We start from the raw sequence: 22,849 nt of genomic DNA, 5'->3' as shown, positions 1-22,849 counted from the left end.
TCGTGATCCACCCACCTCGGCCTCTCAAAGTGCTGGGATTACAGGCGTGAGCCACCGCGCCTGGCTTGGACACATGCTTTCGTTTCTCTTGGCTATATATCTAAAAGGGGGACTTGCTGAGTGTTGTGCTAACTCTAACCTTTCAGGAACTGCCAGCCTGTTTTCCACAGCGTCGGTCCGTAGCATCTTACATGCCCACCAGCAGGAGAGATATTCCCATTTCTCCACACCCCTGCTGAGGTTAATTTTGTCTTTTTGATTATAGCCATCGTAGGAGGTGTGATGTGGCATTCGTTTGTAGTTTTGATTTGCATCTCCCTAATGCCTAATAACGTTGAGCATTTTTTTATTCCTATTTTTTGTCGTGACGGGGTCTCGCCCTGTTGCCCAGGCTGTGCTGGAGCTCCCGGCCTCTCAGACCCGGGACACAGCCCCGAGCCTCCGCCTTGGGCTCAGCATTGTCGGGTGCTTATTGGCCATTTCTTTAACGCACTGGAAAACTATTCATATCCTTTCCGGATTTTTCAATTGATTGATTGTCTTTTTATTGTTGAGTTGTAAGTTTCCTATATTCTAGATATAATTCCTTATCAGATAATGTGACTTACAAATATTTTCTTCTGTGGGTGGATTTCTCATTTTTTTGGTGTCCTTTAAAGCACAAAAGTTTTTTTTTTTTTTTTTTTTGAGAGGGAGTCTAGCTCTGTCACGAGGCTGGAGTTCAGTGGCGCGATCGCGGCTGACTGTAACCTCCGCCTCCCAGGTTCAAGCGAGTCTCCTGCCTCAGTCTCCCGAGTAGCTGGGATTACGGGCGCGCGCCAGCACGCCCGGCTAATTTTTGTATTTTTAGCGGAGACGGGGGTTTCACCATCTTGGCCAGGCTGGTCTCGATCCCTTGACCCCGTGATCCGCCAGCTTCGGCCTCCCAAAGTACTGGGATTACAGATGTGAGCCACTGCGCCGGGCAGCAAGCGTTATTTTTAAAATGAGGAAAGCAACACAGAGAGGGACGCTGACTCGACTCCGCGCCTTTCCCATCCACAGCAGTGAGAGGGACCCCGTGCCCCAAGCGAGAATCCAGAGGCTCCACACACCGCCGGAGCGGCTCCGAGGCGTCCGGAAGACCCCGCGCCTGCGCATTCCGCTACCTGCGCCTGCGCCTGCGCCGTTTCCCGGGTCCGCGCGCGCCCCTCGCCTCAGGACCTCCTCCGGGCTGCGTCGCCGAAGTCTCGCGAGCCTAGCGAGCGGCACGTGAGTTGGCGACTGTCGCGCTGCTCTCCGCGCCTCCGGCCCGGCCTTCTCAGGCCCCCTCTGCCTCCACCCTCGTCCGCCTCAGGGTCCCTCCGCCCCCGCCCCCTCCCTCGTCCTCCTCAGGCCCCCCCCCGCCCCCCGCCCCCTCCCTCGTCCTCCTCAGGCCCCCCCCCCGCCCCCGCCCCCTCCCTCGTCCTCCTCAGGCCCCCCGCCCCCGCCCCCCCTCGTCCTCCTCAGGCCCCCCCGCCCCCGCCCCCCTCCCTCGTGCTCCTCAGGCCCCCCCCCGCCCCCGCCCCCTCCCTCGTCCTCCTCAGGCCCCCCCCGCCCCCGCCCCCTCCCTCGTCCTCCTCAGGCCCCCCCCGCCCCCGCCCCCTCCCTCGTCCTCCTCAGGCCCCCCGCCCCCGCCCCCCCTCGTCCTCCTCAGGCCCCCCCGCCCCCGCCCCCCTCCCTCGTGCTCCTCAGGCCCCCCCGCCCCCCCTCCCTCGTCCTCCTCAGGCCCCCCCCGCCCCCCTCCCTCGTCCTCCTCAGGCCCCCCCGCCCCCCCTCCCTCGTCCTCCTCAGGCCCCCCCCCGCCCCCCTCCCTCGTCCTCCTCAGGCCCCCCCCCGCCCCCCCTCCCTCGTCCTCCTCAGGCCCCCCCCCGCCCCCCCTCCCTCGTCCTCCTCAGGCCCCCCCCGCCCCCGCCCCCCCTCCCTCCTCCTCCTCAGGCCCCCCCCGCCCCCGCCCCCCTCCCTCGTCCTCCTCAGGCCCCCCCCCCGCCCCCCGCCCCCCCTCCCTCGTCCTCCTCAGGCCCCCCCCGCCCCCGCCCCCCTCCCTCGTCCTCCTCAGGCCCCCCCCGCCCCCGCCCCCCCTCCCTCGTCCTCCTCAGGCCCCCCCCCGCCCCCGGCCCCGGCCCCTCCGCGGGATGGGGGACGACACCAGCCCCATCAGCGTGATTCTGGTGAGCTCCGGGAGCAGGGGCAATAAGCTGCTGTTCAGGTACCCCTTCCAGAGAAGCCAGGAGCACCCGGCGTCCCAGACAAGTAAGTGAGCGCTGGGCGGGGGCCTGGCGCTCGCGGGAGCCGCGCGATTCCCGGACCGCCTCGCGGAGCTTAGCGTTTGCTGGGCATCCGACACCTGCTCGTTGTAGAGTATTTGGAAAGTCGGAAAAGGCAAATAAAATAAAATACCAAACCAGACACCACGCATTGTCCATCACACCAAAGCAACTACTGCTGGCATTTCATCAGTCTCCAGCCTTGTTTATTTTCGTTTTCGGAGAGGGAGTCTCGCTCTGTTGCCCAGGCTGGAGTGCAGAGGCGCCATCCTTGGCTAGGATTACAAGCGACAGCCACCCTGCCTGGCCCACTAGCCTTTTTTTTTTCTTACATAGTTTTGGATGTATTCATCTTGGGAAAATAAAATTAGGGGAACAAGGTCGGGCGCGGTGGCTCATGCCTGTAATCTCAGCACTTTGGGAGGCTGAGGCGGTTGGATCACCTGAGGTCAGGAGTTCAAGACCAGACTGGTCAACATGGTGAAACTCCGTCTCTACTACAAAAACACCCCCAAAAAATTAGCCGGGCGTGGTGCCACGCGCCTGTAATCCCGGCTACTTGGGAGGCTGAGGCAGGAGAATCACTTGAATCACTTCACTTGGAGGTGAAGGTTGCAGTGAGCCGAAATCGGGTCACTGCACTCTAGGCTAGGCGATAGAGCCCTGGCGGGTGGGGTTGGGGGGAACGGGGAATACTCGAACATCTGAAGTTGTTTTTGCCACCCCCAGTTACAGCCATCACATTGGTCAGGCTGGTTTTGAACTTCGACCTCGTGATCTGCCCACCTCAGCCTCCCAAACTGCTGGGATTACAGGCATGAGCCACTTTACCTGGCCACGTAATTCTTGTAATATTAAATCCCAGAAGTAGCATGGTTGGGTCTAAGGGATAAGGAGCATATATATTTTTAATAGGTTGGATTTTTCAATCTTTGTTAATCTGGTAGGTGAAAAATTGTGTCTGGTGGTAATTTTAATGTTTTCTTGCCTTGTAATTAAGATAGAAAGCATGTTTCCCTGTTTTTGGAGCCATTTGGATTTCCTTTTCAGTGATGACTTATTTATAACCTTGCCTAATGTTCTCTTGGGTTGATTTTTTTCCTTATAGATTTGAAGGAGTTCTTTGTATATTTAAGGTAAAAATAGGCCTTTGTAGCCAAAATAACTATGGCTAACAAAAAAAAAAAAAAAAAAAAAAAAAAGGGCCCTTGTGGCCGGGCATGGTGGCTCACTGCTGTAATCCCAGCACTTTGGGAGGCCGAGGTGGGCCCATCACCATGTCAGTTCAAGACCAGCCTGGTCAAGATGGTGAAACCCTGTCTCTACTAAAAAAAAAAAAATTAGCTGTGTGATGGAGGGCGCCTGTAGTCCCACCTACTCAGGAGGCTGAGGTAGGCGAATCGCTTGAACCCAGGAAGCAGAGGTTTGCAGTAAGCTGAGATCATGCCGCTGGGTGACTGAGCGAGACTCTGTCTAAGAAAAAAAAAAAAAAGGCCTTTGTGACAAAGCTATAGTTACCCTGTTTTCTTCTGTGTAGTTCTTGCCAGGGTTTTGATTTTTATGGAGTTGAGTTTTCAGTCTAATCTCTTGTGGTTTCTGAGTTTTGTTTTAAATAGAAGGGCATTCTGCTCTTCAAAATTATTAGCAACAACAAAAAACTCCCGTATATTCCTCTAGAATGTTTACGTCTTGTTTTTAAATGTGTTTGTCTTGGCTTAAAGTGAAGGCTTTAAGTGAAGCTGATATTTTCTGGCTTTAAGTGAAGCTTAAAGTGAAGCTGATGTTTTCTGGGCACTTGCTAAGAGTTGTGGTGAACTGTTTGGTTGCCTCTGGAGCCCTGTGGAACAGGAACTATAACAGGCCACAGTGTGGCCAAATAGTGATTGATCGGGCCAACATAATTTTCTTTTCCCTATGACTAACTAGTCCCAACACAGTTTTATTGAATAATTCACTTTTTTCCACTGATTGATTCTGCTCTTTATCGTGTGCTAAATTCTCATGTTTACTTGGATCTATTTTTTGATCTTATCTCCTCCAATGATCTATGTGTAGGTTCCATACTAATTAATTACTGTAACTTTATATTATGTTATATTATCAAGTAAGATTAGTCAGTTGTCATTACTTTTCTTTTTCAGCATTATCCTGGCTATGCTTTATTTTTTTTTTCCCTGTGAACTTTAGCATTAAGGTATTAGGTCTCACTCCCAAGCTCTTGGTGTTTTATTGAAGGTAGCTTTGAATGTGTTGATTAACTGGGCAGAAAAAGCATCTTTGTGTTGAGTCTTCCCATTGAAGAACACGGTATGTCTTCTGTTCATTCTTTTCTCCCTTGTTAGCTTTTCCATTGTTTTCATGGGCTTCTTGCACTCTTCTTAGATTCATCACTAGGTTTTTAATTAATTGATTAATTTTTTTTGAGATAGAGTCTTGCTCTGTTGCCCAAGCTGGAGTGCAGTGGCGTGATCTTGGCTCACTGCAACCTCCGCGTCCTGGATTCAAGCGATCCTCCTGCCTCAGCCTCCTGAGTAGCTGGGACTACAGGTGCGTGCGCCACCACATCTTTTTTGTATTTTTAGTAGAGCTGGGGTTTCACATTGTTGGCCAGGCTGGTCTCGAAATCCTGATCTCGTGACCGGCCGGTGTTTAGTTTTTTTTTACTCTGGTAAAGTATTATTGTTTATTTATATAAAGGCTTTTGGTGTATGTACATTTAATTTTTTTTAAATTTTGCCTGTGCTTTTTCCAACCTAATTGTCATCCCACACTGAGAGGGTGCGTGTGTGTACATATGCATAGGGGCCTACCTTGTTTTTCTGCACTTAACTTTATGGGTTTTTTTTGGTGGTGGTGGTAGTGATTTTTTTTTTTTTTTTTTTACAAATTAAAGGTTTATGAGCCGGCACAGTGGCTCATGCCTGTCATCCCAGCACTTTGGGAGGCCAAGGCGGATGGATCACGAGGTCAGGAGCTCAAGACCAGCCCGGCCAACATGGTGAAACCTTGTTTTTACTAAAATACAAAAAATTAGCCGGGTGTGGTAGCAGGTGCCTGTAGTCCCAGCTACTTGGGAGGCTGAGGCAGGGGAATCGCTTGAACCCAGGTAGCGGAGGTTGCAGTGAGCCAAGATGGCGCTGTTGCACTCCAGCTTGGCGACAGAGCAAGACTGCTTCTAAAAAATAAAAATTAAATAAATAAACAAATAAATAAAGGTTTATGGCAACCCTGTGTGCAGGAAGTCTGTCAGCATCATTTTTCTAACAACATATATTCACTTTGTGTGTCTGTGTTACATTTTGGTAATTCTTGCAGTCTTTCAAACTTTTTTATTTTTATTTTATGTGTTATGGCTATCAGTGACCTTTAATGTTACTACTGTGATTGTTTTGGGGTGCCATGAACCATGCCCACATAATATAGCAGACTTCATCAATAAATGTGTATATTCTGGCTGTTCCCCCATTTGTTTCCATCTTCTTAGACCACACTGTTCCCTTAGACGCAACAGTATTGAAATGAAGCCAATTAGTAACTCTACAGTGGCCTCTTAAGTGTTCAAGTGAAATAATCACGTTTCTCACTTTAAATCAAAAGCTAGAAATGATTAAGCCTTTTGAGGAAGGCATGTTGAAAGCTGATAATAGGCCAAAAGCTGGGCCTTTTGCACTAAACAGCCAAATAGTAAATGCAAAGGAAAAGCTCCTGAAGGAATGGAAAGTGTTATTCCAAGTCAGGCTTTCATGTGTACTTCCAGCGACCTGGGAGGTGGAGGCAGGAGAATCACTCGAACCCAGGAGTTTAAATCTAGCCTGGGCAACATAGGGAGACCCTGACTCTTTAAAAGAAAAAAAAAGTGTTATCCAGTGAATACATGATAAAAAAGCTGAATAGCCTCGTTGTTGGTATGGAAAGTTTTAGGGGTCTGGATAGAGCAGACCAGCCACAATAGTCTCTTAAGCCAAAGCCTAATCCAGAACGAGGCCCTAACTCTCTTTAATTCTGAGAAGGCTGAGAGAAGTGAGGACGTTGCAGAAGAAAAGTTGGAAGCTAGCAGAGGTTGGTTCATGAGATTTAAGAAAATAAGCCGTCTCTATAACATAAAAATGCAAGGTGAGGCAGCAGTTGCTGATATAGGGGCTGCAGCAAGTTATTCAGAAGATTTAGCTAAGGTAATTGATGATAGTGTCTTCACTAAACAACAGGTTTTCAGTGTAGACAAAACAGCCTTATATTGGAAGGAGATGCCAGCTAGGGCTTTCGTACATAGCAAGAAACCTGGCTTCAAAACTTCAAAGGACAGACTGATTCTTTTGTTAGGAGCTAATGTAGCTAGTGACTTTAAGTTGAAACATATGCTGTTCTACTATCATGAGAATCCTAAGACCCTTCAGATTTATGCTAAATCTACTCTGCCTGTGCTCTTATTAGTGGATCAACAAAGCCTGGAGATAGCACATCTGTATACAGCAGCGTTTACTGAATTTTCTTTTCTTTTTTTGACGCAGAGTCTTGCTCTGTTGCCCAGGCTAGAGTGCAGTGGCACGATCTTGGTTCACTGCAACCTCCACCTCCCGGGTTCAAGCGATTCTCCTGCCTCAGCCTCTCCAGTAGCTGAGACTACAGGTGTGTGTCACCACGCCTAGCTAATTTTTTTCATATTTTTAGTAGAGACAGGGTTTCACCATGTTAGCCAGGACGGTCTCAATTTTCTGACCTTGTGATCCAACTGCCTCAGCCTCCCAAAGTGCTGAGATTACAGGCGTGTGCCACTGTGCCTGGCTGGTTTTACTGAATATTTTAGGCCCACTGTTGAGACCTACTACTCAGAAAAATATTCCTTTCAAAATATTACTGCTCATTGGCAATGTACCTAGTCATCCAAGAGCTCTAAGGGAGATATATAGGGAGATTAATGTTTTCATGGCTGCTAGCACAAGATTCATTCTGTAGCCCTTGGATGAAGGAGTAATTTTGACTTTCAAGTCTTACTATGTAAGAAATACAATTTGTAGGTCTATAGCTGCCATAGATAGTGATTTCTTGGACAGATTAAGGCCAAATAAATTGAAAACCTTCTGGAAAGCATGTGCCATTACAGATGCCATGAAGAACATTGGCGACACATGAGAGAAGGTCAAAATGTCAACAGTAACAGGAGTTTGGAAGAAGTTGATTCCAGCCTTCATGGATGACGTTGAAGGAGTCAAGACTTTAGTGGAGGAAGAAGTAACTGCAGATGTGGTGGAAATAGCAAGAGAACTAGAATTAGAAGTGGGGTCTAAAGATGTGACTGAATTGCTGCAGTCTCACGATAAAACGTGAATGGATGATGACTTGCTTGTTGTGGATGAGCAAAGAAAGCAGTTTCTGGCCGGGCACGGTGGCTCAAGCCTGTAATCCAAGCACTTTGGGAGGCCGAGGCGGGTGGATCACGAGGTCAAGAGATCGAGACCATCCTGGTCAACATGGTGAAACCCCGTCTCTACTAATACAAAAAATTAGCTGGGCATGGTGGCGCGTGCCTGTAGTCCCAGCTACTCAGGAGGCTGAGGCAGGAGAATTGCCTGAACTCAGGAGGCGGAGGTTGCGGTGAGCCGAGATCGCGCCATTGCACTCCAGCCTGGGTAACGAGTGAAACTCCGTCTCAAAAAAAAAAAAAAAAAAAGTAGTTTCTGGGCTGGGTGTCCTGACTCATATTTGTAATCCCAACACTTGGGAGGCAGTGGAGGTGTATCACTTGAGCCCAGGAGTTCGAGACCAGCCTGGGCAACATGACAAAAACTCATCTCTACTAAAAATACAAAAATGACCTGGGCGTGGGTGGCATATGCCTATAGTCCCAGCTATTCAGGGGACTGAGGCAGGAGGATCACCTGAGCTTTGGAAGGTCAAGACTGTAGTGAGCCATGATGACACCACTGTACTCCAGCCTGGGTGACAGAGTGATACCTTGTCTCAAAAAAAAAAAAAAAAGAAAGCAGCTTCTGGAGATGGAATGTATTCCTGGTAAAGATGTTGTAAACAGTGTTGAAATAACAGCAGAGATTTTGTTTTTGTTTTTGTTTTTGTTTTTTTAAGACGGAGTTTCGCTCTTGTTACCCAGGCTGGAGTGCAATGACGCGATCTCGGCTCACCGCAACCTCCGCCTCCTGGGTTCAGGCAATTCTCCTGCCTCAGCCTCCTGAGTAGCTGGGATTACAGGCACGCGCCACCATGCCCAGCTAATTTTTTGTATTTTTAGTAGAGACAGGGTTTCACCATGTTGACCAGGATGGTCTTGATCTCTTGACCTCGAGATCCACCCGCCTCGGCCTCCCAAAGTGCTGGGATTACAGGCGTGAGCCACAGCGCCCGGCCAACAACAGAGATTTTGAATATTATATAAACTTAGTTGATATAGTAGTGCTATGGTTTGAGAGGATTGCTTCCAATTCTGAAAGAAGTTCTGTGGTGGGCAAAGTGCTGTCAACGCCTGTACTACCAAGAAATCTTTCAAGAAAGGAAGAGTCAACTGATGGATGTAGCAAACTTCACTGTTGTCTTACTTTACAAAATTGCTACAGCACCTCAGCTTTCAGCAACCACCACTCTAATCAGTCAACAGCCATCAACACTGAGACAAGACCTTTCACCAGCAAAACAGTTGTTTTGTAGAGGGCAGATTTAGAGATGGAGTCTTGTTCTGTCGCTTAGTCTCAAGTGCAGTAGCGCGATCTCGGCTCACTGCAACTTTCGCTTCCTGGGTTCAAGCAATCCTCCTGCCTCAGCCTCCCAATTAGCTGGGACTACAGGTACATGCCACCACGCCTGGCTAATTTTTGTATTTTTAGTAGAGATGGGGTTTCTCCATGTTGGCCACGCTGGTCTCCAACTCCTGACCTCAGTTGATTTGCCCGCCTCAGCCTCCCACAGTACTGGGATTATAGGCATGAGCCACTGTGCATGGCTGATTGTTAGCATTTTTTTAAGCAACAAAGTTTTTACTTTTTTAATTTTTATTTTTTCAAAGCCACTTTCCCTGCTCAAGGCGATAAAGTTTTAAACTTAAGGTATACACATTGTTTTTTACACCTAATACTATTACACTTAATAGACCATAGTATACTCTAAACATGACTTTTTTTTTGTTTTTGAGACGGTGTCTCGCTTTTCTTGCCTAGACTGGAGTGCAGTGGCATGATTTCAGCTCACTGCAGCCTCCGCCTCTCAGGTTCAAGTGATTCTCCTGCCTCCTCAGCCTTCCGAGTAGCTGGGACTACAGGTGCTTGCCCCCACACTGGCTAATTTTTTGTATTTTTAGTAGAGACAGGGTTTTACCGTGTTAGCCAGGGTGGTCTCGATGACCTTGTGATCCACCTGCCTCAGCCTCCCAAAGTGCTGGGAATACAGGCATGAGCCACTGTGCCCAGCCTTTTTTTTTTTTTTTTTTTTTTTTGAGATGGAGTCTTGCTCTGTCATCCAGGCTGGAGTGCAGTGGCTTGATCTCGGCTCACTGCAACCTTCATCTCCCAGGCTCAAGCAGTTCTCATGCCTCAGCCTCATGAGTAGCTGGTTTACAGGCGCACACCACCATGCCCAGCTAATTTTTGTATTTTTAGTAGAGACATGGTTTTGTCATGTTGGCCAGGCTGGTCTCGAACTTTTAGCCTCAAGTGATCCGCCCTCCTCGGCCTCCCAAAGTGCTGGGATTACAGACTTGAGCCACTATGTCCAGCCTAAACATAACTTGTATGCACAGGGAAACCAAAAAAATTGCGTGATTTTCTTTATTGCTACATTCATTTTGTTTCGGGTTAGAAACAGGACTTGTAGTAACTCTTGAGGTATGCCTATAAATCTTTTTTGAAAAACGTATAGTAGCAAAAGCATTTCCACACATTGTCATAACTTTTTGGAAACTCACTGGTTTTGTGTTTTTTTTGAGACAGAGTCTCACTTTGTGTCCCAGACTGGAGTGCAGTGGTGCGATCTCAGCTCATTGCAACCTCTGTCTCCCAGGTTCCAGTGATTCTCCTGCCTCAGCCTCCTGAGTAGCTGGGATTACAGGTGCCCACCACCATTCCCTGCTAATTTTTGTATTTTTAGTAGAGATGGGGTTTCACCATGTTGGCCAGGCTGGTCTTGAATTCCTGACCTCAGGTGATCTGCCTGCATCAGCCTCCCAAAGTGCTGGGATTGCAGGCATAAGCCACCATGCCTGGCCTGTCACTGTTTTTGAAGATAACATAAGATTTGTCATCTTAATGATTTTTACATGTATAATTAAGTGGCATTAATTACATTCATTATATTGTGCAACCAATACTGCTATCTATTTCTAAAACTTTTTCATCACCCAAACTGAAACTCTGTAACCACTGACCAATAACTCATTTCCCCTGCTCCCAGCCCCTGCTAACTTCTAAATTACCTTCTGTCTTGATGAATTTGCCTGTTCTAGACGTTTCATATACTGTAAGTGCACTATTTGTCCTTTTGTCTCTGGCTTGTTCAGAATAATGTTGTCAGGGTTCATCCATGTTCATTCCTTTTTATGTCTGAGTAATAGTCCATGGTATGGATAGACCATGTTTTGGAAAACATGGCTTTATTTATTTTTATTTATTTATTATTTTGATTTCTTTCACACAGCTGCTTAAGGCAGGAAAACATGGGTTTTAATGGTTCCACAACCCTCCTGTATATGGAAGGATCCTGTTTTCTCAGCCCGTCTCCCCTTTTTGCCCTCACTCAGATAAGCCACGTAGCCGATACGCTGTTAACAACACGGGTGACCATGCTGATGACCAGGATGGCGATTCCAGGTAAGGGCTATGTGGTCATTTTAGGATGGGGCTTGTCCTGGTCCTAGGCCTGGGCAAAGCCCCACCCTCCTGTTGACCTAGATAGATACAGATATTTCCTCCCTGAGAAATCTGGTGGTTTTTTTTTCATTTAGTGGATGCTTTCAGGTAGTGTAGAATGGAGGATTGCGTAGACAGTCTTGGACTTGCTGAATAATTTGGGCACCTATTCCAGCTTCAGGCTTGTCTGGTGGGTAAAGCAGGTGACAGAGAACAGATGAGGCCATGGCCATGTGAGATGTTTATCTCCTGTGAAAGAAACATAGAGGAAAGCAGACCCTATGTTGTCCTTGGATCTAATTGCTTGAGCATGTACCCAGAGGTCATATGCAGTTGCGTGGGCGTAGTACAGTCTGGTCAGGTCCCTTCCTGGTGTCCAGGCTCAAGTGGTGAAATGGGCAGTGGGGCTTAGAGCTGGGATGGTGTGAACCTCGATGTTCTTTTAGGCACAGATGAAAGGTGGATCCCGTTCCTTCCTGTGTTTCCCCCTGCTCTCTCTGGGAGGCGCTTTAGAAATGACCAGGGGAGAAACTTTAGAAATGAACCACTTCTGCCTTCTGTTCATTTTGAAGCTTAGTACATGGTAGCATAGGTCCAGGTGAAGGAGGGAAGATCATGAGTTACCTTCCCTGGGTTCCCTTAAACACAGACAAGGCCTGTGTGGAGTAAAGGACTTGGCCTCCACAGTCCCAGGAAAAAATAGCTAAGATCCCTATGCTGGTTCTTTACTGTGCAGAAGTGCTGTTTCTCTGCAGTTCTCTGACAAGGCAGCACAACACCTACCATGACAATTTGCAGTTCTTTTTAAAAATAATTTATTGATTGATTGTAGAGATGGGATCTTGCTTTGTTGCACAGGCTGGTCTTGAGCTCCTAGCCTCAAATGATCTTCCTTCATTGGCCTCCCAAATTACTGGGATTACGTACATAAGCCACCATGCCTGACAACAATTTTCAGTTCTAAGAGTGTGATTTTTTTTTTTTTTTCTGAGGTGGAGTCTTGCTCTTTTGCCAGGTTGGAGTGCAGTGGCACGGTCTCGGCTCACTGAAACCTCCGTCTCCAGAATTTAGGTGGTTCCCCTGCCTTAGCCTCCTGAGTAGCTGGGACTACAGGTGTGCGCCACCACGCCTGGCTAATTTTTTGTATTTTAGTGGAGGCAGGGATTCACCATGGCCAGGATGGTCTTGATCTCCTGACCTCATGATCCACCTGCCTTGGCCTCCCAAAGTGCTGGGATTATAGGCATGAGCCACCAAGCCCGGCCAAGAGTGTGATTTTTATCCTCTTCTGGGAAGATCTTGGGACCTCTGGCATGTTTCTGAGGGGAGTGGGCTTTGGAAGAGGGACAGGGCTTGTTGAACACCCCAGTGGACCGTCATTTTGACGTAGAGGCCCGTGGTTTTCTTGTCCTTTAAATGTGATGGTGGAACAAACTCTGCCCGGAAGAAAGGCTGGCAGTACCTAATTCCTGCAGTTAGTTTTCAGAGACTTATAATAACATGACCATGAGGATATTTTCTAGGGAATTAATTTAATATGTAGCACAATGAAGAGATAAAACTCTGGGAATGGTGTGCTTCTCTCTAGAATCTTTTATTGAAGAATTGCTTTATTCAGTAAGTTTAGCACATCATATATCTGTAAATCCCACTGCTTGCCACCCATGTTTTCCGGATACAGGGTTACTACTCTTAGGAGCTCAGTTTCCCCCATTTTATTTTGTCACGTAAGCCCACAGGCCCTTGCTCTGCCTTGTCATAGCTCAGAGCATGTTCCTGGAGAAGGCAGTGAAAGTGCATCAAATCCATTCTGTGTGTCTTTGATTGTTGTTCTTAAAAGTGCTTTTCTTGCTGAAACCAGAGCTTCAGTTTGCCACACTGAAACAGTATTAACAGGATACACCATAACTTGTGAGTTGTAGTGGTCTGCCTTAGAGAAGTGAGGGCACAGCTGCGCTGCTCAGTATTACAGATACTGGCCAATGTGGCCATTAAAATTAAAATTAACTGAAATAGGCCAGACTTGGTAGCTCACACCTGTAATCCAAGCACTTTGAGAGGCCAAGGCAGGTGGATCACCTGAGGTCAGGAGTCCAGCATGGCCAACGTGGCGAAACCCTATCTCTACTAAAAATATAAAAATGAGGTGTGGTGGCACGTGCCTGTAATCCCAGCTACTCGGGAGGCTGAGGCAGGGGAATCAGTTGAACCTGGGAGGCGGAGGTTGCAGTGTGCTGAGATTATGCCACTGCACTCCAGTCTAGATTCTGTCTCAAAAAAAAAAAAAAAGGAATTAAATAAAATAAAAAAATCACTTGCTCAGTTTCACTAGTCACATTACGGGTGCTCAGTGTCTACGTGGAAACAGTGTCTATCATATTAAATGGTTCAGATTTGGACCCATTACAGTAGAAAGTTCTGTTGGGGCCGGGAGTGGTGGCTTACGCCTGTTATCCCACCACTTTGGGAGTCCAAGATGGGGGATCACTTGAGGCCAGAAGTTTGAGAACAGTCTGGGCAACATGGCGAAACCCCATCTCTACAAAAAAAAACACAAAAATTGACCGCTGGTGACCTGCACCTGTAGTCCCGGGCACTGGAGAGGCTGAGGTAGAGAGTTTCTTGAGCCCAGGAGGTGGAGGTTGCAGTGAGCTGAGATCACACCACTGTACTCCAACCTAAGCCTTGAGTGACAGAGTGAGACCCTGTTTAAAAAAAAAAAAAAAAAAAAAAAATTGCTGTTAGACTTAGAGTCAGGGCTGATTTTTTGAGGTGGATCGTCACAGTATGGTTCAGGGCCAGGCACTGTGGCTTATGTCCATAATCCCAGCACTTTAGAAGGCTGAGGCAGGCGGATGACTTGAGCTCAACAGTTTGAGACCAGCATGGGCAACATGACAAAGCCCTGTCTCTACCAAAAATACAAAAAATTAGCCTGGCATAGTGGCACACGCCTGTGGTCCCAGCTACTCAGGAGGCTGAGGTGGGAGGATTGTTTGAGCCTGGGTGACAGAGTGAGACCCCCCCAAAAAAACAATTTAAGATATGATTCAGGGTACAGAGATTAAGTGTTACTAATTTTTTTTTTTTTTTTGAGACGGAGTCTCATTCTGTCGCCCAGGCTAGAGTGTAGTGACGCGATATCGGCTCACTGCAACCTCTGCCTCCTGGGTTCAAGCAATTCTCCTGCCTTAGCCTCCTGAGTAGCTGGGATTACAGGTGTGCGCTATCACACCCGGCTAATTTTTTGTATTTTTAGTACAGACAGGGTTTCACCATGTTGGTCAGGCTGGTCTCGAACCCCTGACCTTGTGATCTGTCTGCCTTGGATTCCCAGAGTGCTGGGATTACAGGTGTAAGCCACTGCGCCTGGCCAACTGTTATTTTTTATAACCCTGTTCTATAATTCGATAAGGAGAAAAGAAAAGGGATATGGCCCAGTGTCTCTAAGACTTGAAACCAAGGTTAGAAAAGATACAGTATTCCCTGGGTGTTAGGGGAGATGGTGCTTATGCTTACATGTACCATGTGTCTCCACTACTGGTAAGGGCAGAAGCCATCAAGCCAGGTTTGAGAGATAGCCTGGTGTCCATCAGAAAGGCTGGCATGGGCATGTCCTTCTCCGTGTGGACACCGTCTTCCTGCTCCCTTCTTTGAAGCTGTGAGCAGTACTTACGCCATTACCTCAGAGAATGGGGAGCTACAGGTTTAGAGAAGAATTGATTTCTTTCATTTTCAAAATACTCTGAAATCATTTTATAATTTTTTTTTTTTTTTAGAGACAGGGTTTCTCCATGTTGGCCAGGCTGGTCTCGAACTCAGCCAACATGGAGAACCGTGACCTCAGGTGATCGAACTCCTGGGCTTAAGTGATCCTTCCACCTTGGCCTCCCAATGTGCTGGGATTACAGCTGTGAGCCACCGCACCCAGCTTCCATCTCTACCCTTTAACTCTCAGGTGACATCCTGGGGATGTGGATTCAGGTGGCACTGCTACTATCCTCAAGCTTGGCCACTTCCGTAGCAGTGGACCCAACTTGTGGGTGCACTTGGGCCTGGGCCAGATGGGGTCCTCAGCCAGGCGGGTACTCTCCAGCTCACAACATTCAGGTCCTCCCACCAGGCACATATGAGGCTCTACCAGGTCCTCTCTTGATAGCTTTGCCTCTATTATTAGCTTGAGTGTTTACAGCGGTACATTGATATGTTAGATGCACTCTCCTTTCTGTAGCTGACGTTGACACACAAGAAAGATGGTAGGCATTTTTGTCTGCAGGCTTTGGCATCTCCCCCTGCCCAGCCATTGCGTCCATGCTGCAGGGCAGTGTACAGGGGTGAGTGCAGGTTCAGGGTCATGTTCAGGTTCTGTCATGGCAGAGCTCCCAACTGTTTCCACTTCTGGATTCAGGTCTCCTTTCTCTTTCCATGATACATGGAAAACAGTATGTCCCAGAACACAAATCTCTGCAGAGGAAAATAAAGTTTTTTTTTGTTGTTGAGATGGAGTTTCACTCTGTCGCCCAAGGCTTACATGCAGTGGCGCCATCTCGGCTCACTGCAACCTCCACCTCCTAGGTTCAAGCTATTCTGCTGCCTCAGCCTCCTGAGTAGCTGGGATTACAGGCACACACCACCATGGCCAGCAATTTTTTTTTTTTTTTTAGTAGAGACAGGATTTTACCACATTGTCAGGCTGCTCTTGAACTCCTGACCTCAAGCAGTCCACCCACCTTGGCCTCCCAAAGTGCTGGGATTACAGGCAGGACATGTGGCCAGAAAATAAACTCTTAAACTCTATAAAAATCTCGGCTGGGCGCGGTGGCTCACACCTGTAATCCCAGCACTTTGGGAGGCCAAGGTGGGGGGATCACGAGGTCAGGAGTTTGAGACCAGCCTGGCCAACATGGTGAAACTCTGTCTCTACTAAAACAAAAATTAGCTGGGTATGGTGGCACGCGCCTGTAGTCCCAGCTACTCGGGAGGCTGAGGCAGGAGAATCACTTGAACTCAGGAGGCGGAGGTTGCAGGGAGCCAAGATTGTGCCACTGCACTCCAGCCTGGGGACAGAGCGAGACTGTCTCAAAAAAAAAAAAAAAAAATCTCAACTCAGATAGTGCAGAAGCTTGGATGTTTTTTGACATATATATGGATCTACCATGACCACCTCATTGCTCCAGGCTTAGGGAAGTCACAGTATCTCCAGAATTGGAGCTGATGAACTTCATATGACACACTACAGTTTTCAGAAGGCTTTTGCTTCTGGGGTCTTATCTGATCCTGTGTAGACGAGTTCTCATCGTGCATCATCAAACTGTTAAGGAAAGGATTAGTTTTAGGCTGTGCGTCGTGGCTCACGCCTGTAATCCCAGCACTTTGGGAGGTGGAGGCGGGAGGATTGCTTGAGCCCCGGAGTATGAGACCAGCCTGGGTAATATTGTGAGACCCCATCTCTTTTGAAGAAAAGACAAGATTAGGTACCTGTGCACAGGGATCCAGCTAATACATATGGCGCTGGGGTCTGACCCAGCTCTTCAGCCTTGTGCTTACTTCTGAATAACGACTTTCATTCCTGCCCAGCCTGTACTTCTGTGTGAGAATCAGACCTTTAGGGAGAAAACCCCATGGTAAGTGTTCAGCATGGGGAATGTGTGATCCTGTTTCTTGTCTGGTAAGTTGCTCAGTCTTGATGCTCAAAAGTTAATGCTTAATGGTGGCACTTCTGCTAGACTTTAATACAGTTTTTATAAAACAGCCTTGTACCTTTTCATGGTTTTTAAAAAAGCGATATGTTTTCGTTTGGTCTTGATGGTCCTGTTCCCATTTCAGCGAGCCATGTCCTCCAACCGATGAGCAATTGGTTGCAGGGTAAGACCAAGACCTCTCCACCGTCTTTCTGTCTTGATTCCGGCTGCCTTCTCTTCTTGTAATTGTGCTTAATTCCTGGTTTCCCTCAATGTTGAAGAGTGACTGATGAGGCGCACAGGCGTGGACCTCACTGCCCCAATTCCCCAGCCAATGCCCAGACTTCCCTACAACCCCTGCTTTTTCTCCACCCAGTCATTTAGCTATTTCACATTACCTGAGAGGCTGGCATCAGGGAGACTTTTGGGACCAGGCATGTCACACAAGCCTCCTCTTCCTCCAGGTTGGCACAAGTAGTCCTGTGAGGGTGGTGGGCAAGCAGGAGTGGAGTCTGTCATCTCCCTAGTCCACTGCCCCCTTAGAGAGACCTGTGACTGTTGCTCCTTGTTTTTATTTTCCTGAGGGGTTTTGTGGGGGCCTCTCCCAAGGGTTGGGGATTGTGTGTGATGCTCAGGCCTAGATGCTATTGAGTGTGCTTAGTAGAGGCAGAAATGTCTCAGAATTGATAAGGTGTCTGTCCAAGAGGGCGTGGGTGAGGCGGGACTCTTCCATTCCCCTGGACAGGGCATCTCATCTGGGCCTCGGAGGCACACACAGCGTCTGTGAACTTCCAGCAGGGAGGTTGGTTGGGGGAGCAGACTTGAACTCCCTTCCAGGATGTCTTCCCATCCTTTTTTTTTGCCCAAGCTAGAGAGGACGCCCTGCTCCACAATGGCTTGGCAGTTATAGAAAGTCCCGGCCTGTTTTCTGGCTGGGTTGGTTCATCTTCCTAAATGTGTCTTTCTTTAATTTCCAGGTTATTCCAGGAATCTTCAGTTTTTGTAAGAGATATTTTATTGTGTTGCAGTACATTGATTAGGCCTTTCACCATCAAAATGAAGGAAAAGGATTTTTGTAAATATTGGAAGCCTAAAAACAAATATTGCCACTTGTTTGTGGTTCAGTTTGCTGTTTAGAAGTTACACCCCACCTTCAATCTCATGAATATAACTGTGTCTTTATGCATATTACATTACTAGACACATTGTATAAAGTATAAAGTCATTCCAGTGTTTTGTCATTATATGTGTGTAATGTTAATGTGTGGGGAGTGGATTCTCTGTGGGCAAGATTTGCTCAGATAAACAGAGTGACTATATGTTACCCTGCTGGCTGCCTCAGAGGGCTCCATGAACAGCCACTAAGTCAATGTGACCTTTTTTTTTTTTTTTTGAGACAGACTGTTGCTCTGTCACCAAAGCTGGAGTACAATGGCACAATCTTGGCTCACTGCATCCTCTGCCTCCTGGGTTCAAGCGATTCTCCTGCCTCAGCCTCCCAAATAGCTGGGACTACAGGCGCTTACCAGCAAGCCTAGCTAATTTTTGTATTTTTAATAGAGCTGGGGTTTTGCCATGTTGGCCAGGCTGGTCTTGAACTCCTGACGTCAGGTGATCGCCTACCTCGGCCTTCCAGAGTGCTGGAATTACAGGCGTGAGCCACTGTGCCCACCCAATGTGATTTTTAACTTCAGCTCACAGATTTCCAGTTGACTCTCTCTGCAGACCCTGGCCTCTAACAGGGAAAGAGCCTTTTATTTGGCTGTCTCGAGGGTGCCTTGAAGTTTGGGTATTTATAGGTGTGAACTGGGCTACCACTGCTTGCCTCTGAAAGTCCCAGGACCCATCTTACAGCCAAACTAAATTTAGTCTCTGGACTGGTGCTTAAGGGCTGAGGCTGAGACATGGGTGTGACTCTTTATGACAGAGCAGCAGTTCTTAGTGGAGATTTTGGGGTGTCACAGCAAGGGGCCTTTCTGGAGTGGTGGTGGTGATTTTTCTGTTGTCTCTGTGTCCCCTGAGTCACTGGGTGGCAGAGTGGAGGGGCACTGTTTAGCGCGGATATGAAGTGTTGGCACTGGGTTAGTTGCTAAAGCAGAAGTGTTTGGTGGTGTTTTAATACCTCAAACCCTCCTTCAACATGACCATGTCCCAGAGATGGGAGTTACAGGACAGAGTGAGCCATTTAGGGTTTTTGAACAAAGCATATTATGCCTGTGGTGTAAGATGCTGGAATCCTCCATCTCTGCAGGGTAGACCTGCAGTGGGTTGCTGAGGACTTGGTTGTGGGTCCTGCATTTCCCAGGATATCTCTGATAAGATTGATTTCAGAAGGTGTAACTACACCCTGACTGGGTGAGAGGCTGTTTCCATATGGCACATATAGGTTTGACTAAACTCTCGTATGTGGTTGGTTCGTGGGCCTAGAGTGACTTCGTATGGTTAGAGGTTTGTGCCAGTTCCAGAGGAAGGCTGGAAAACAGCATGAGCCCCACAGCTCATGACAGACTTGGAAAGAATCCTGTAGCTACTTGTCATTTGCTATTAGAGCTGAGGTTAGTCTCCCCAACCCCTTCACCAAGAGGGCCTCCGGGAAAGAAGCATGAGCAGGGATGCATACTAGCATGTTTGTCCTTGGCTAGGTGCGGTGGCTCATGCCTGTAATCCCAGCACTTTGGGTGGCTGAGGCGGGCAGATCACGAGATCAGGAGTTCGAGACCAGCCTGGCCAGCATGGTGAAACCCCTTCTCTACTGAAAAAAAACACACAAAAAATTAGTCAGCCATGGTGGTGCGCACCTGTAATCCCAGCTACTCGGGAGGCTGAGGCAGGAGAATCACTTGAGCCCAGGAGGCGGAGGTTGCAGTGAGCCGAGATCATACCACTGCACTCCAGCCTGGGTGACAGAGTGAGACTGTGTCTCAGAAAAAGAAAAGTCTGTCCTCAGTGGTCTTTTCTAGGACCTTAGGGGTCTCCCTGCCCAGGGACAGAATATGGCCCTGGGGAGGCTAGAGCTGCCTTCCCCAAGACAGTGTACCCTCCTGACCTAGATACTAGAAATATTTTTCCTGGGTGGAGAGATACGTGTGGGACTTCTCTCCTTCTGGGTCCAGATCAGAGGTAGTACATTTGTGTTTCTAGAGTGGAGACCCTCAGAGCCCTGGGCTCTAAGATAAGAGTCAGCACCACCCACAGCACCCCTGTAGGTGATGATCCCTTATCTGGATCCCCCAGGCAGGAGGCGTCAGCATTGCCAGTAAGGAGACATAGGGCACAGATGACCTTGAAAAGGGATGCCCTCTCACCCACACCACAGCTCTGCCCACTTCTCCATGGCACCCAGTCCTGTGCAACCCTGTGTTTGTGCCATTTGGAAATAGCTGTGATCACCGTGGGCCTGCACATCTTGCACAAAGTTTCCTCCCTGATAAAAACTGGAAAGTTTAAGTGTTCGGGATAAGGAAGGGGCTGGGCAGCCATGCCACTCAGTGCTCTGCACGTGTCACTGTGCACTGTCCCCTTACCCTCCACGAGGCTCTGTGGGTGAAGGGCTGGAGTGCTGGGAGTTGAAGGTGCAGCCCAGCAAACCTGAATGTAATTGGGAGAGGCCCCCTCTGCCTCTGAGCCTTAAAGAGCAGCTCCTCAGGGCAGTGCTGGCTCCAGCTGATGCTCCCTTTGAAAGCAAACTGCAACTGTTTCTCTCCTGAATTTCATAGAGCATGCCAACAAGTGACAGCATGTGCCTTCAGTCTGTGCTTCTCATGCCTTTTACCTTGTAATTCTGGTGATCTTACATCCCTAACCTCTGGGATTGCTACAGAAGGGCAACTGTTAGTAGCTTCCATCAGCAGTCCGGGCAGAGCAACTCCATGAAGGTGCAGTTTACTGAGATCCTTCTGCTCTGGGGCCAGCAGGGCATGGTGCTGTGATACTTTGTTAACGTATTTTTATTCTACCTCTTTTAAAATTTAAGGTTTTCAGATGTTATTCTGGCAACAATTTTGGCAACCAAGTCTGAAATGTGTGGCCAAAAATTTGAACTGAAGATTGATAATGTGCGGTTTGTTGGGCACCCAACACTGCTACAGCATGCTCTGGGGCAGGTATGGCCCTCCCTGGGCAGATGGGGCTCTCCCTGGGCAGATGGGGCCCTCCCTGGGCAGATGGGGCTCTCCTTGGGCAGATGCTGCCCTCCCTGGGCAGGTATGGCCCTCCCTGGGCAGATGGGGCTCTCCCTGGGCAGCTATGGCCCTCCCTGGGCAGATGGGGCTCTCCCTGGGCAGATGGGGCTCTCCCTGGGCAGATGGGGCTCTCCTTGGGCAGATGCGGCCCTCCCTGGGCAGGTATGGCCCTCCCTGGGCAGATGAGGCTCTCCCTGGGCAGGTATGGCCCTCCCTGGGCAGATGGGGCTCTCCCTGGGCAGATGGGGCCCTCCCTGGGCAGATGCGGTCCTCCCTGGGCAGATGGGGCCCTCCCTGGGCAGGTATGGCTCTCCCTGGGCAGATGGGGCTCTCCCTGGGCAGATGGGGCTCTCCTTGGGCAGATGTGGTTCTCCCTGGGCATGCACAGACCCTCTGGGCAGCTGTGGCTCTCCCTGAGCTGGCAGGCCTGGCCCATTCTGGTTCTGGGGGGCTCGGGACTGAGACTGATACCAGCTCTGGTGAAGGTAACTATTGGGCAAGAGACATGATTAGACGCTTGCTATGAACTGTGCATCTTTATAAACCCTGAGAGTCCAGTGGAAAAAGAGACAGGTGTTCTTGCCCTTGAAGACAGCTGCTTCAGTCCCTGCCCCTAGTTTTTACAGTCTGCATTCTAGGTCTCTGCTGACTGTGGCCCTCCCCTTTATACGTAGGATGTTTCCAGGGGAGGCCAAGATCATGAGTTAACTAGCATCTGTCAGACCTTTGAATTTTCTACAGTGTGGTGCAAGCATTTCTTCTTATTTATTAAAAGATACTCTAGTAGCTGATATTAGTAGTATTTAGCACTTACTATTGTGCTAAACTCTCTATATGTGTTCTCTGATGAATGGGTGTCACAGCACTGAGAACTTCATCTTGATAACAAGATGGAGGGAACTTGTACACCACAGCCTGCCAGTCAGCTCTCTGCATATAGGCAGAATCAGTGACATTACTCAGATTCTGAAGGGTTCAATATAACACAGCAACACATAGGATATAGCTACATTTATATAGATCCAGCAATTGTGTGAGGTTCTGTGATGTTATTTGTGAACCTCCATGGAAGGAGTTTCTGAGGCAGTCTTGTGCCTGGCCCCGTGGACCGCACCCTCAATGGAGGGGAGAGTTGGCAGCCTGCCTGCGGTCACACCCTGTAGACAGGAAGGGCAGGCAGGGGTAAGGGATTAAGGGATGGGTGCTGGGCTGCCTGGGGCTCTGACTCCCCCTGGTGGCAAAACTTGTAGCTGGCTTTGAAGAGTTCCTTCCTGCCCCTTGGAATGCTTCCCTTGAGTGCCCTGGTCCTTGTGAAGCTGGCTGGATGCCAGAACCGGGAGCACAGAGATGAAGACTTGGTTCTGGAGTGAGGCCGGCTGCCCTGCTCAGGGTTCGGTTGGCCCTGAACATTGTCCTGTTCCTAAATTGTTTTGAGTATGCATCATACTTAGCAGAGACAACCTGGGTAGAGGCAGTGGGAGTGTGGGTCTGGGTCCTCCACCCATTTCAGCCCCTCTCCATCCTGTCCCCTCTGGGTGTTTTCAGTCACTTCTGTTAACTGGGGCGGTCAGAGCACTGACCTTCCCACTCTGGTCATAGTTGTGACTTGTGTCCGTGCAGTAGGCACGCCTCCAGAGCAAAGGCATTCATTGCTTTTCCAAGACCTTGGTGGTGTATTCTGGGGACTTTTGCTGTGCCTGACATAGAATATCTCTAAATAGCTTTCCTTAGAAAGTCATCTCAATTAATTAGAATTATGCATCTTTTACAGGTCTCCAAAACAGATCCTTCCCCGAAGAGGGAAGCACCTACTATGATTCTTTTTAATGTGGTGTTTGCACTGAGGGTGAGTGTTT

General features: G+C 48.6%; 1 protein-coding gene across 7 annotated transcripts in view; it reads left to right on the top strand.

Annotated features, from left to right (window-relative positions):
• Positions 1 to 2,077: 2,077 nt before the first annotated feature.
• NPRL3 (NPR3 like, GATOR1 complex subunit) overlaps positions 2,078 to 22,849 on the top strand; it is a 53,130-nt gene continuing 32,358 nt past the window's right edge. For 2 of the 7 annotated variants that reach the window (XM_021675180.2, XM_021675182.2), the window contains exons 1-5: positions 2,131 to 2,271; positions 11,023 to 11,092; positions 16,958 to 16,996; positions 20,786 to 20,915; positions 22,765 to 22,839. In XM_021675180.2, the coding sequence (XP_021530855.1) occupies positions 2,154 to 2,271; positions 11,023 to 11,092; positions 16,958 to 16,996; positions 20,786 to 20,915; positions 22,765 to 22,839 (432 nt within the window). In that variant the 5' untranslated portion in view covers positions 2,131 to 2,153. Of the gene's footprint in view, positions 2,272 to 2,899; positions 4,833 to 10,919; positions 11,093 to 16,957; positions 16,997 to 20,785; positions 20,916 to 22,764; positions 22,840 to 22,849 lie in introns of those variants that run through there. The other 5 variants (XM_021675184.2, XM_064362259.1, XM_064362260.1 and 2 more) reach the window with 5 other exon arrangements.

The sequence above is a fragment of the Aotus nancymaae genome, unplaced genomic scaffold (genome assembly GCF_030222135.1).
Source record: "Aotus nancymaae isolate 86718 unplaced genomic scaffold, 86718_ANA_hifiasm-v0.15.2.pri h1tg000049l, whole genome shotgun sequence".
Classification (NCBI taxonomy): domain Eukaryota; kingdom Metazoa; phylum Chordata; class Mammalia; order Primates; family Aotidae; genus Aotus; species Aotus nancymaae.
Note: the sequence above shows the minus strand (reverse complement) of the source record. Positions and strands in the feature narration are given on the sequence as shown.